The 11,371-nt window shown below is 40.3% G+C and overlaps 1 protein-coding gene across 1 annotated transcript; it reads right to left on the reverse strand.

Moving 5' to 3' along the window:
* Positions 1-205: 205 nt before the first annotated feature.
* Positions 206-11,151, reverse strand: parn (poly(A)-specific ribonuclease (deadenylation nuclease)). The gene is made up of 26 exons (XM_033624510.2): positions 11,061-11,151; positions 10,720-10,797; positions 10,548-10,627; positions 10,337-10,404; positions 8,267-8,348; positions 8,012-8,072; positions 7,077-7,245; positions 6,743-6,805; positions 6,605-6,643; positions 6,462-6,504; positions 6,296-6,376; positions 5,815-5,871; positions 5,488-5,565; positions 5,350-5,393; positions 5,198-5,240; positions 4,796-4,871; positions 4,589-4,699; positions 4,422-4,491; positions 4,271-4,326; positions 3,918-4,004; positions 3,754-3,828; positions 3,481-3,655; positions 3,233-3,360; positions 2,517-2,583; positions 2,277-2,431; positions 206-1,190 (listed from the first exon to the last, which is right to left on the reverse strand). Exons 1-26 carry the CDS (start codon positions 11,077-11,079, stop codon positions 1,144-1,146), a joined length of 2,052 nt encoding a protein of 683 aa, XP_033480401.1. The 5' UTR covers positions 11,080-11,151; the 3' UTR covers positions 206-1,143.
* Positions 11,152-11,371: the final 220 nt, after the last annotated feature.

Here is an 11,371-nt window from a genome sequence, read left to right on the forward strand (position 1 = left end):
TTGTATACTGTCCCAGGGCCCCTTTGTCATCTTTAACAAAATATATAGTCATCAAATTACAGTTTAAATTACCACCAGAAACCTTTAACAGTAGCTGTAAATAAGGGAATTTGAATGTGCAAGTGTAAACATTTCACAGTCCGTAACAATGGTGCTCTGAAGTGACTAAGTGTGAGTTTGAGAACAACAAAGACAAAAAACAGATACTAAGAAACATTCTTTAATTTTTCCCCTTTTCAAGGAAATATTTAAGTATTTTTAAACTTTATCTCATACAAAAATGTATACGTCTTCTTAACGTTTACACCTTTTGCATTAGAACATACTTTGACATTGTTGCAGGTTGACAGTTACAAAACATTTAACACAAAAAAAAGGTAAAGAAAATTAATTCTGTACAAAAAGAAAACAAGCACCTCTTATGAAGGATCAAAATGCCACCAATAATAAACATCACATTATCATTGATAAGCTTATATATGTCTGATAAAATTGGGGAGGTTGACAGAACTTATACATTAGTTTAAAAAATGGGGGGGAAAAAAAACATTTGACTGCATTAAAATACTAAATGACCCAGACGTTGTAAACTACAGGACCTGTCCGGGGCTGTTTTATCTCTCAGGGACTATTAAACAGATTCACAGGGATACAAAGACCGGAGAAAAAGAACATCTCCCTCACATGCACAAACTCGCACACAACTCACACTCTCAAAATATAAGACTGAATGGAGGTGACGGTGTCGTTAAAAATGAAGAATGTTTTCAAAGTGACAACATGGCTGTGGTGGCAGATTCCAGTCTGAACAACACATCAGAGAATAAATGAACATTTCTGGAGTTTAGCTTTTAAGATTCTAGTGAAGTGTGTATGTGTGTGTGTGTTTACCCGAAAGAGTTGCCTGCTCCTCTGATATAAGATCAAAATATGGCAGCTGTCGTTATGGCTTGTGTTCTCTCTTTCAATAGTCCAGTCAAGTAGCTTGGCTGGTAGCTTTGGACACGGTATCCACAGCTGTTGAGTGAACGAATGGATTTAGGGCGTGCACCAAGACCTTACAGGAGAGCGCCCCAAGTGCTTAAGAAGAGACTGAGCGGGACCTCAGTGTGGGACAGTGGCCTCTCCACTCCTCACCTCTTGCTACCAAACTTCTGGGACCTCAAACAGTGACGTTGTAGATTCAGCACCTGTACAGAAGAGGAACAGACATGCAAAGATAAGGACAAGAACGGCACTTTACGGATCTTCATTTGCAGGTTCACGCTGAAATCTAATTGGGTACATTTAAAAGAGGGTTAGGGGGATTTAGGCACATAGCGGTGACAACTGCATACTGCAACACGCTAAAAAATCTCCTGGTTAGATTCTGTTCAGGAGGTTTTTACCAGGAGCCAAATATCTGCAGAGGTCTCTTCTTCTCCAATACAAATGACCCCGGGTCATGCTAAGGTAACAAAAACTTGCTGGCCTCCGTAAAAAAAAAATAAAAAAAAATATAAAGACACTTGTCCTCAGCCTACCCCGTGCTGCTGGCTGAGTAGAAAAGGTACCTGCCATCTGATCTTACAACTCTTGTCAGAGATGCCATCATTGAATGTGTCAATGGTACTATACATGCTGCAGGACAGTATTTATGAAGACGAAATGTCCACAGGTTTTCAACATGTCACAATTATCTGTGCTGTTTATCAATGGATAGAAAAGGGTGTCAAAGTTGTTTCATTCAAGAACCACATTGATGGGACATTAACGTTACTAATCTAAAAAAACAAAAAAAAAACAAAAACAAAACAATGTTTAATGAATACAAGATTAAACCTGTAATAACTGTTTTTGGCAACTTTGGGGCAGCAGAAACTAGATGTAAACACAATTTTGGTATTGCACTTTTTAAGTATGTCACTTTTTTTTTTCATGGCAGTGTAGCCACATATATAAACTTTCTTGATTCCATTTGGGATAAACGCTCTGAGTTTTGACACTGCTGTTTTGGTCATGCTTTAGATGATGCAGACAGGAAGTGAGTTAGTGAGTTTCGCTATCGTCATGCAGATTTTGGCCATTATTTCTCAACAATTTGTGAATCTGTATTTTGTCAAGTCATGCTGCATTTCGCTCCTCCTTCCTGTTTACACTGTAACCGTGGATCTACAGATGATGGTAAATGCATTACGTCTAAAACTGAGGAGCTGCAGTTATAAGGAGCGTCTTCTCCATTCAAACTGTGTCAACCTGATTCAAAGTGCCATCAAACCCTCGCACTGACAACACACCTTCAGACTTCTTTTTCTTGTTCTTTTGACCTTTCCTCCCATGGGCTGTCGGAGCTTGTTGCCAGGTGACCGTCCCCTCAGCATCACTGCCTTCAGGAGTTTGCCTCTCATCATCATCAGGGATTGGACTTGACCCTGATGAATCTGATGGCTCTCTGCAGGGCACAGCAGCCGTTAAGAGACTTGTATCACAGCAAACAGAACAGCAACAGCGTAAATGTTCATCTCTGTTTTACTTACGCCGTCTTGAGCCATCCTTCTGAGGTCTTGCTCTCAATAGCTTCGGCATTTGCCTGCCCACTTTTGTCTGGGAAACACAATGACAACCAGTATATGAGAGCCTGAATTAGACATCCTTATACAGTTTATACACTTTTATTTATTTAGCAGGGACACACTTAAATGTGTAACACCAAGCATCACAAGGCTGAAGCTGGCAAAGTCATCCATGTGGGAAGAAAATGACAAATCATTATGGATAATTGACAAATGTTGAGACTACAAAAGGCACAACTGAAAAAAAAAAAATCATATTGCTCATTACAACATCAGAGTAAAACCAAAAATGAATCCACCAAATGTACTGCATGAATCATGGAAATCCGGTAACAATTAGTGTTATTTTATGTTGCAAAATTCTTGCCAAAGAGCAAAAGACGTCCTTCGTTAACTAATATGAAATGCAAAACTATCCCTAAGAAATATATTGGGAGAATGTTGTCGATCAAAAATGCGCCTGACTTGTTCATTCTGCAGCAGGTGGCCAATGATAAGATGTGTCTGATAAATAAATCTGATGGTAAACAAATTACCCAGCCTTTATTATTCACAATACCACCTGCCCTCTCTCCCTCAGGGCACACTCAATCTCCGCTAAGTACTTTTCTTAGGAAAAACCTGCTTCATGTTACCACACTGCAGCAGGAAAGTAGCTGTGCACACATGCGTTCACACACCATCAGTTTTCATCTTCTTGCTGCCTGTGCTATCCGGGTATGAGTAGTGACTCCAGCCGTCTGTAACTGGAGTGTCTCCGAGCCCCTGCTCTCCCTGAACGGGGCTGATGCTGCGTTTCCTCAAACCCCTGGAACAAAAAATAAACCATACATGCATCAATATAAATAGAGACTGTGCATATCTGCAGATACTCCCATACTGAGAGGTAAATACATTGAAGATGCAGTGTATATCAGTGCAGGTGTACCTGGGGTATCCAAAACCAGCAGAAGTAGCAGAGGTGTAGTGAGGTTTCACCCAGCCGTCCTCTCCCCAAGATCTGGGTGTCTGGCCGAGCTTCTCCTTGTCCTGCTGCTTACCCTGGATGTACTCTGCATACGTCTGGATCCTGTAACTCTCTGCATAGCGGCTGGTGTTCATAGCTGCGTGATGAGATGAAGATGTTAGCGGGTAAGCAGGCTGCATCAACCTTTTCTGTCCTGTCGTGTGTGTTTGTATTCAGCTAGGATTTGACACTCACCTATCTGCACCTGGTCTGTCTGACTCAGGGACACAAATGCTGATGTGTCATCTATCCATGAAACCTGGATGTTTCCTGTGAGGATAGTAGAGGTAGAGATTAAGTAATAAAATATGGGTCATGCTTGTGTGCAGGCAGAATTATCAGGCAAAATCATGTCTTACCAAAGGCACTGAAGAGCTGGTAGAGGTCACTAGTCTTCCACTCTTTTGGGAAGGTGACGTACAGGACATGGTCTCTTTTAGGCTGCACTGTGGGAATACAGGGAAAAACAGCTATGTGTAAGGGGGGGGGGGGGGGTGTTAGATTTAATTCAAAGCTGTATAGAGCACAATGTGGCAGCAGGGATATGTATCCTGTGTACACAATACAAACAAGACAAGGAACTTCTTGTGAAACACTGCACCACAGTGCTACTAACATTCAAAAACTCCATAGGGTTCCTTTAAAAATGTGGCATGTAGTCAGTGCATAAATCCTGACATATATTCCTGCTGTGCAACAATGTCTTACTCACAGTCTGGTCCTGTGATGTTGAGGTAGGGAATGTCTATTATCCTCATCAGGAAAAGCCTTGAACAAAAAGTATTACATGTATGCTTTAAAAATATTTTTAGCAGTTTATTAAAGACAGGAGCAAATACAGTGAGTTTAAGTGCATCTCTTACTTGTTGAAGAAAGGCTCAATTAGTTTGGAGCGAGCAGAGATGTAAGCTTTTGGTGGAGTCAAGAAAGAGCCTGTAAAGAGAGTGTTGAGCAGACCAAGTCAAACAATGCTTATTTTGAGTTTTCTAAAAATTTATTTGCAAACCTGATTAGTGGGATTGTGTGTTACCCAGGTAGTTGGCCATTGAGATGAAACAGAGGCCAGTGATGTAGGCATCGTACCCGGCCTCGTGGAGCTGCTCCTGGGCTGTGTCATAACTGGGGAACCCCTCTGCCGTTTCTAAAAAGGAACAGAACAAAGAACGACAAAAAAAAGGTGTCAGCAATATTTTGAAGGTTGGGAGTGGTTCAGGCAAATGTTAGAGTATTTACTCACCAACTTGTGGTGACTTGAAGGGGCTCTCCTTCAGCTGTTTCTCCAGCTCTGCCAGAGAGGTGTTCGTGATCATTTCCTGAAACATCAAAGTAAAATAAAACTTGTTAGTCATCTGTCCCCCGCCGCCCCCCCCCAAACAATAGCTATTGAGAGACACTCAATCTTCAACAGAATTTTGGACATACATTAGAACTACTTGTTGGCTTGGTGCTGACCAGTGATGCAACTTCACCAAAGATTCTGCCACTGCTTTAGAGGCTATCTTGTCAAAAAGCCCCAACTACTTTTAACCTTTGCGTTTTAACTTTAATAATAATAATGTCCAATCAGTTACTGATTTTACCTTCCTAAAATATCTTAATCACCAACAACAAATTGACACCCCTGGTATTCAACATATACCTTAAAAGGCTGAGTGGAAGCCATCAGCTTTGTGTCCAGAAGTCTGCAGGTGGATAGATAGCCATTAAGGTGTTGAATAACAAGAAGTACAGAAAATCATCTGTTGTGAAGAGGAGTAAAATAATTTAGCAAAAAAGGAGAGGACTACATGCCTTGGGAAGACACACATCGTGACCTCTTTAAAGTCTGGGAGATCCTGAAGAAAAGAGCATTGATGCAAATAATCAATAAATCACATTACCAAGTAATAATCTGCCATGTCATTAGCTAAATTGTTCTGATGTTTTTACCTCTGGCAGAGGGCAGTAGAACTGGTGGATGGTGTGCATCACATCCAAGAGCATGTTGTGACCAACCACGAGTTTACCCTGTATGTGGGATGAAATGGGCGGTCAGATTTTCCAAAGCCAAAATATTTAAGAACAAATGCAAAAACAAAAAATAAGCAACAGAAAGATGCCATTTTGGTGCAATAAAGAACAGTAATGATGCAATGAACAATGGGTCATGTATTCCAGTTGCTAATTAATTAATTTAAATACAATTCTTATGATTAGAATCAAAATTTAAGATTTTTAAGATTTTACAGTTTGACTGAAAAAGTTGAAAAGACTCACAGATTTAGAGATGGCATGGATGACCCTGGAGAAGCCAACAGCATCATTTAGCTCCTCCTGTTGGCAATAGAGAGGTGTGGTGCAAAAATATTAGAATCAATATCTAGTGGATCCTTCAAGGGAAACTTTGCCCATTTTCATCCAGCTCTGTGTCATCACAGTGTGTGCAGATGAACAGTGTTTAAGGTCCCTTCTGGAACTCCTCGGTCATTTGCTGGCAAACTTTAATGACATGTTTTTGCGTCACCCAGCAGACTTTTGCCAGTGGATAGGCTAGAAGATCTGGGTGCTCGCTGCACTGGGGAAAACCAGCATGTTCATCTGTACACGCTGCTTATTTTCAGACAGCTCTATGTCATAGCAAAGTTTCCCTTTAAGTTCTTCATAATGAAAGACAAACTTGTGTGAACACACTGCTCACCATTAGGATAAAAATGTGACTAACTCTTTAATTTAATGTAAATCTTGATGCCAAACTCACCTGCTCTCTCTCTTGTTTCTGCTGTTCCCTCCTCTTCCTCTCTTCTTCATCTACCTTGCTGACCTGGATGTATCGCTCCTTCTGCACATATAAAAAACTTGTATCACTATTTTACATATTTCACACAAGAATGAAGGGGAAGACTGGTGGAAATAAAACTCTGCACCTTGTCTGTTTCCACAGTTTCCACATGTAGCCCCTTGGGGAATCTGTGAAAACAAGACAAACCTTAATCTTCACAAAAAAACAATAAAAAAACAAAACAAAAACAAAACAACAGCAACAGCAAAAGTGTTGCATGGTACTCACTTCCAGTTCAGTGTCTGGTATATCAGCTTCCTCTGAAACCTGGTGGGGAAATATAAGTATAGGTAGAGATAAGAATATCATACAAAATGTACATGATTAATACAAATTCTGTGTGTTTTGAGAGAAGGACTAGCGTACCCAGTGCATGGCTCCAAGTCCAAGGTCTTCTCTGAGTTACTGAAGAGGGCCTCAACTTTCTCTCTGTGAGGAAATGATCAAAACACAACAGGGCAGACACTTATGATGGGGTCTCCTTCCAGTTGGCAATGCCCCGTATACTTCAAAGCCACCTCAGCTGGCTCTTACTAATGTGAAGGACTTAAGATGCTGCCACTATACACAGTCCTCATACACAACCCTGTCAGCACTCACAGCTCTTCATACCACTATGGTCTGAAACAAGAGCCACATTACTGCCTTCACTGTACATATTTTACACAAAAATGTACTCCATATGTTCTGCAACACTTACATCACCCTGTTGATGAAGTCTTTATGTTCCTCAGGGACATGTGCAGGGCCTTTAGAGGAGGATGGTGAGATGTAGGACGGCGTACCTACACCATTAGCATGCTGATTTCTTCTCTCCTCTGTCTGCTCCCTCAGCTGGGCTTCCTCCTCTTGGTTTAGGTATGGGATTCCTTTGAAAAACAGTCTCAGAGTTATGTCTCTGTACTGACCTTAAGTTCTAAGGCAGCTCTACATGTTCACTTACCTAGACAACTGCAAAGCTAGATAATTTATTGCATTATGTCATTCAATCACATTAAACTTTGTCATTTTGAGTTCATGCTCTGAAAGACTACTAACAGACTACAGTAAGGTGAAATAAGTTTGCTGTTTTCTTGCATCTTTTAAACATTCTCTAACATTACCACTGGAAAAAGGTTGAGGGTGAACCGGGACAGTTAGAAGTCATAGTTTCTATAAAGACTAGCCTAACAATCAGATTGAAATGCCATTTTGTGGGCAGTGATTCAGTGGTTTGGATCCAGACTAACAAAGGACCACTATCTCAAGTCTGAGAGAGGAGCAAGTGGCCTGGGGCCAGCTGTTCCAGTATGACAGATGATGACAGCTTTCCTAATTCCCACACTGAGGCAGAGGTACTGCTCAAAAGTTTTAAATGCTAATTCCAGTGTGAATGTTTCTCTACTGAATCCAAAATGTTTTTCTGTACCAATATTAGTAAAACTTCAAGTGTTAAATGTCTTAAAAACATATCCATGTACTTTACCTAAATTAACTGCAATATGAAATCATTCAGAAGATATATACACCAAAATAAAAACTGACCAAGCATTCACTACCGACTTTCCAGAATGACTATGTGATGCTGTAAACTAAAATATTGAGGTTTAGTACTGACCAAAACAGTATTACACTGTCACTTTTTGATGCACTCACCATGACAGAACACCTTGTTGAAGTCAAATCCTTGACTGGCCAGGAAGTCAATACTGGAACTCTGAAATGACAAAGATAATCATCTGTTTTCACAACTCTCAAAACAAAAAGCCAAAAGGCGTGTGATCTTTTTACAGCTGTGCAGGTTTTATCAGGCACAATCATTTTTAAAACCACCCAAGTCATAGTCACTATTAAAAACTTCTCAGTTCACACAGAAGGACCCAATGATCCCAAGGAGTTACTCGCACTTACTTGACAGATGAACTTTACGTCTGGGGACGTCCTGTTGAACGGTTTCGGGAATATATAAAAATTAAAAGGCTTTGTGATATACCTGCAGAGATGGAATACAGGAAACAAGGATTAGTGAAATCATTCCAGTAGCTGGCAATTTAATACAATAACCTGCGTGCAAGTCATACAAAATCTGAATCACTTTAATTGCTATTTGACAAATGTTTTGGCATCCAACATTGCTATGAGGGAAATGCATGTAAACTGCTGCTTGTTTGGAATATCTTAAACTGAAATTACAATAGAAGATAAAACGTGTTTACCATAAAGCCATGAATCAGGCTGGATTACCCTGCTAGGTGACTCCAGTGCAAAAAGTTTCTATTAATCCAACAGTTTCTCTTTGCTAGAGTATCATCTGGTTCTAGTTTGTTGTAGAGTACTAGATTCAACACATGATTTAAAACGGATGCATCATCAGGGCAAATGTCCTGATGAACAATGGCTCAAGGATTGATTTTGACAAGACAGGGCCTCAAGATCTGGTATTAACACAGAGCCCACCTTGAGGCCCTTATCACGTCAGTTGATATTTGCTTGAGTGTTGGATATTCGCAAAAAAGAATTCTATTTAATTAGTTAAACTAGTTTTTGGGTCCCCTGTAGCTCTGGAGCCCCAGGGCAGCTACCCATCTGGTAATCCAGCCTTGCTTAAATTAAGACATGGTACAATGTGTACTTGTGATTTGTTGGTGTGAAAACACACGCACATTTATTTTGTTCAGTTGTTGAGTCCAACACTGTCTCCAAAAGAACTCAGAACAAGCTGGCTTTTTCTTTGTACCGTACAATGAACCAGTCTGCTCTCAAAATGTTTAATTTTTCTTCATATGAATAGTTAGTTTGAGAGTGTTCTGTCTTCTTTAGAAGATGGTACTTCTAATTTGTCCCCAAATATCAATGTCAGCGAGTTTGTTTTTTAGATAAACTATGACCCCCGGATGTTGCATCCCCTTTTTTTCATGATTAATGGTGACAGTGTGGTAGAGATGGATCTTGTATTATGTATGGTGTATTGTATGCATTTGTGTTGGACTACTTTCTATAAAGCAAATCACACCTCAGGGACATTAAAGGTGCAATATTGTAAAACTTGTAAAAAGTCAGATTTCCATTTTTAAATTAAAGCAGGTATAGCTACACAAATACTGTGAAAGTATCAAAACGCTAAATCCACAGAGTAATGTACACAGTCCATACCCTGAAACTGTGCCTTGAAACGAGTCGTCAGGATTTCAGTGAAGTTGTAATGTCACAACTATATTATATAGACCTTCTCAAACTTCAAACATCAACATTCTAAATGCGTCCTGAGTCTCCAACGCAGCTCTCAATCATGTCAATCGGTCCATGAACTGTGGTCAAATTGTCAAACTAGGCAGCACTGGTCAAATATGAATCAAGATTCTGTTACTGCATTGCCTATTTCTTGTCTCAAATGTTTACAGAGACATAATTTAGTGTACAGTTTAGCTGTAAAATTAGAAAGTTGGTCCAGCAGGTGGGCGGTGCTTGGTTATCTGGTAAACTGGATCCAACATAGCAGCCAGGTCACAAACGTTCTCATTTTACAGCTAAACCGTACACTAAAATGTGTCTCTGAAAACATCTCAGATGAAAAACAGGCAATGCCGTAACAAAATCTTGATTCATATTTGATTTGCACTGCCTAGTTTTAACAGTTTGACAGCTGCTCCTCTGCTGTGATTGGTTGTTTACATTCATATGCAGTAAGGCCATCACAAATGCTACAAGGCAACAGAACAGGTTACCAACAGTTACCAACTGTAGCTTTAAGGAGAGAGGTGCTAAACAGAGTGTTTCAGACAAAGGGTAAATCCAGGTATATTCAGGCATGGAGTAAGAGGACAAATAGTGTTTTTTTTTAAACATTACATCATTAGACGTGTCCTAGTAGGAACCCACAGCACAAGTATACACCTGGAAATTTGCATAATATGGGACCTTTAAGGTTTTTTGAATCTTGAATAAAATCTATAATTATGCATTTGTTTGGCAGATACTCACTTTGACTTTGTCTGGTCGTACTTGAATGTACATAATCCGAACTGGAACAGCAGAAACTCCATGGAGTGCTGGAGGACACACACACACACACACACACACACACACACACACACACACACACACACACACACACAGTGGGAGAATTAAAATGAGACGAACAGATTGGGTTATGGAGGGAAAGCAGGATGGAGGTGTGCATTACTCTGCTAACCTTTTTAAGCTTTGTGTATCGCTCCTCCGGTGTGTCCAGCCCGTTGGTGAGTGCACTGACATTAGGACCGTCGCTTATCCCTACAAACACACACATATATGACACATAACGTTATCGCAATTTACATTCACACCGCTGACTATTTCAACCCCAATTCCTGCTTCAACGTTACCTGAAAATTCTCCATCGATGGCAAGGAAGTCAGCCTCGTCTATCGCGCTGTACACCGTGTTTAAACTGTCCTTATAATCTGGAGCAAGAAAGGTAAAGTGTATTAACATCAGCAGCTATGTTAGCGTGATGGGGGGCGCGTGCTAGCCAGCAGGGTAGCACAGCAACCCGCAGCCTTGCAGCTAACAGTTACCTAGCTAGCTACATAGCAACACAAAAAGCAGAGGAACAGAAGAGGTTAGTCAGGTTTAAAAATATCTCAGGTCATTACTCTGCTGTGCGTTATCAAGATGTCCACAGCTAGCTCAAAATACAGTGAGAAAAATGTGGCTGGCTACTTACTCTGGCGTGTCACCTCCATCCCTGCACAATGACTGAACCCGGCTGACAGCTAACGTTAGCTAGCCTACGTCAACTGGCTTTTAACCGTTTTACAAACACTTCCGGTGCCAGGAGGCACGAGTCTATGGTTCGTACGAGCTGTGGTGTTTTAAATGAGATATATTAAAGTTTACATTAAAAATAACATATCTTATAATAAATATTATAGGTAATTTAATATTTTACGTGTTGGTTAAGATGTTAGATGGGGAAATGAAACTGAATTGATTTTGAGGTGCGTTTTACTGCCTTTCTTTTTATATTCTTGATAT

The sequence above is a fragment of the Epinephelus lanceolatus genome, chromosome 3, assembly GCF_041903045.1.
Source record: "Epinephelus lanceolatus isolate andai-2023 chromosome 3, ASM4190304v1, whole genome shotgun sequence".
Classification (NCBI taxonomy): Eukaryota; Metazoa; Chordata; class Actinopteri; order Perciformes; family Serranidae; genus Epinephelus; species Epinephelus lanceolatus.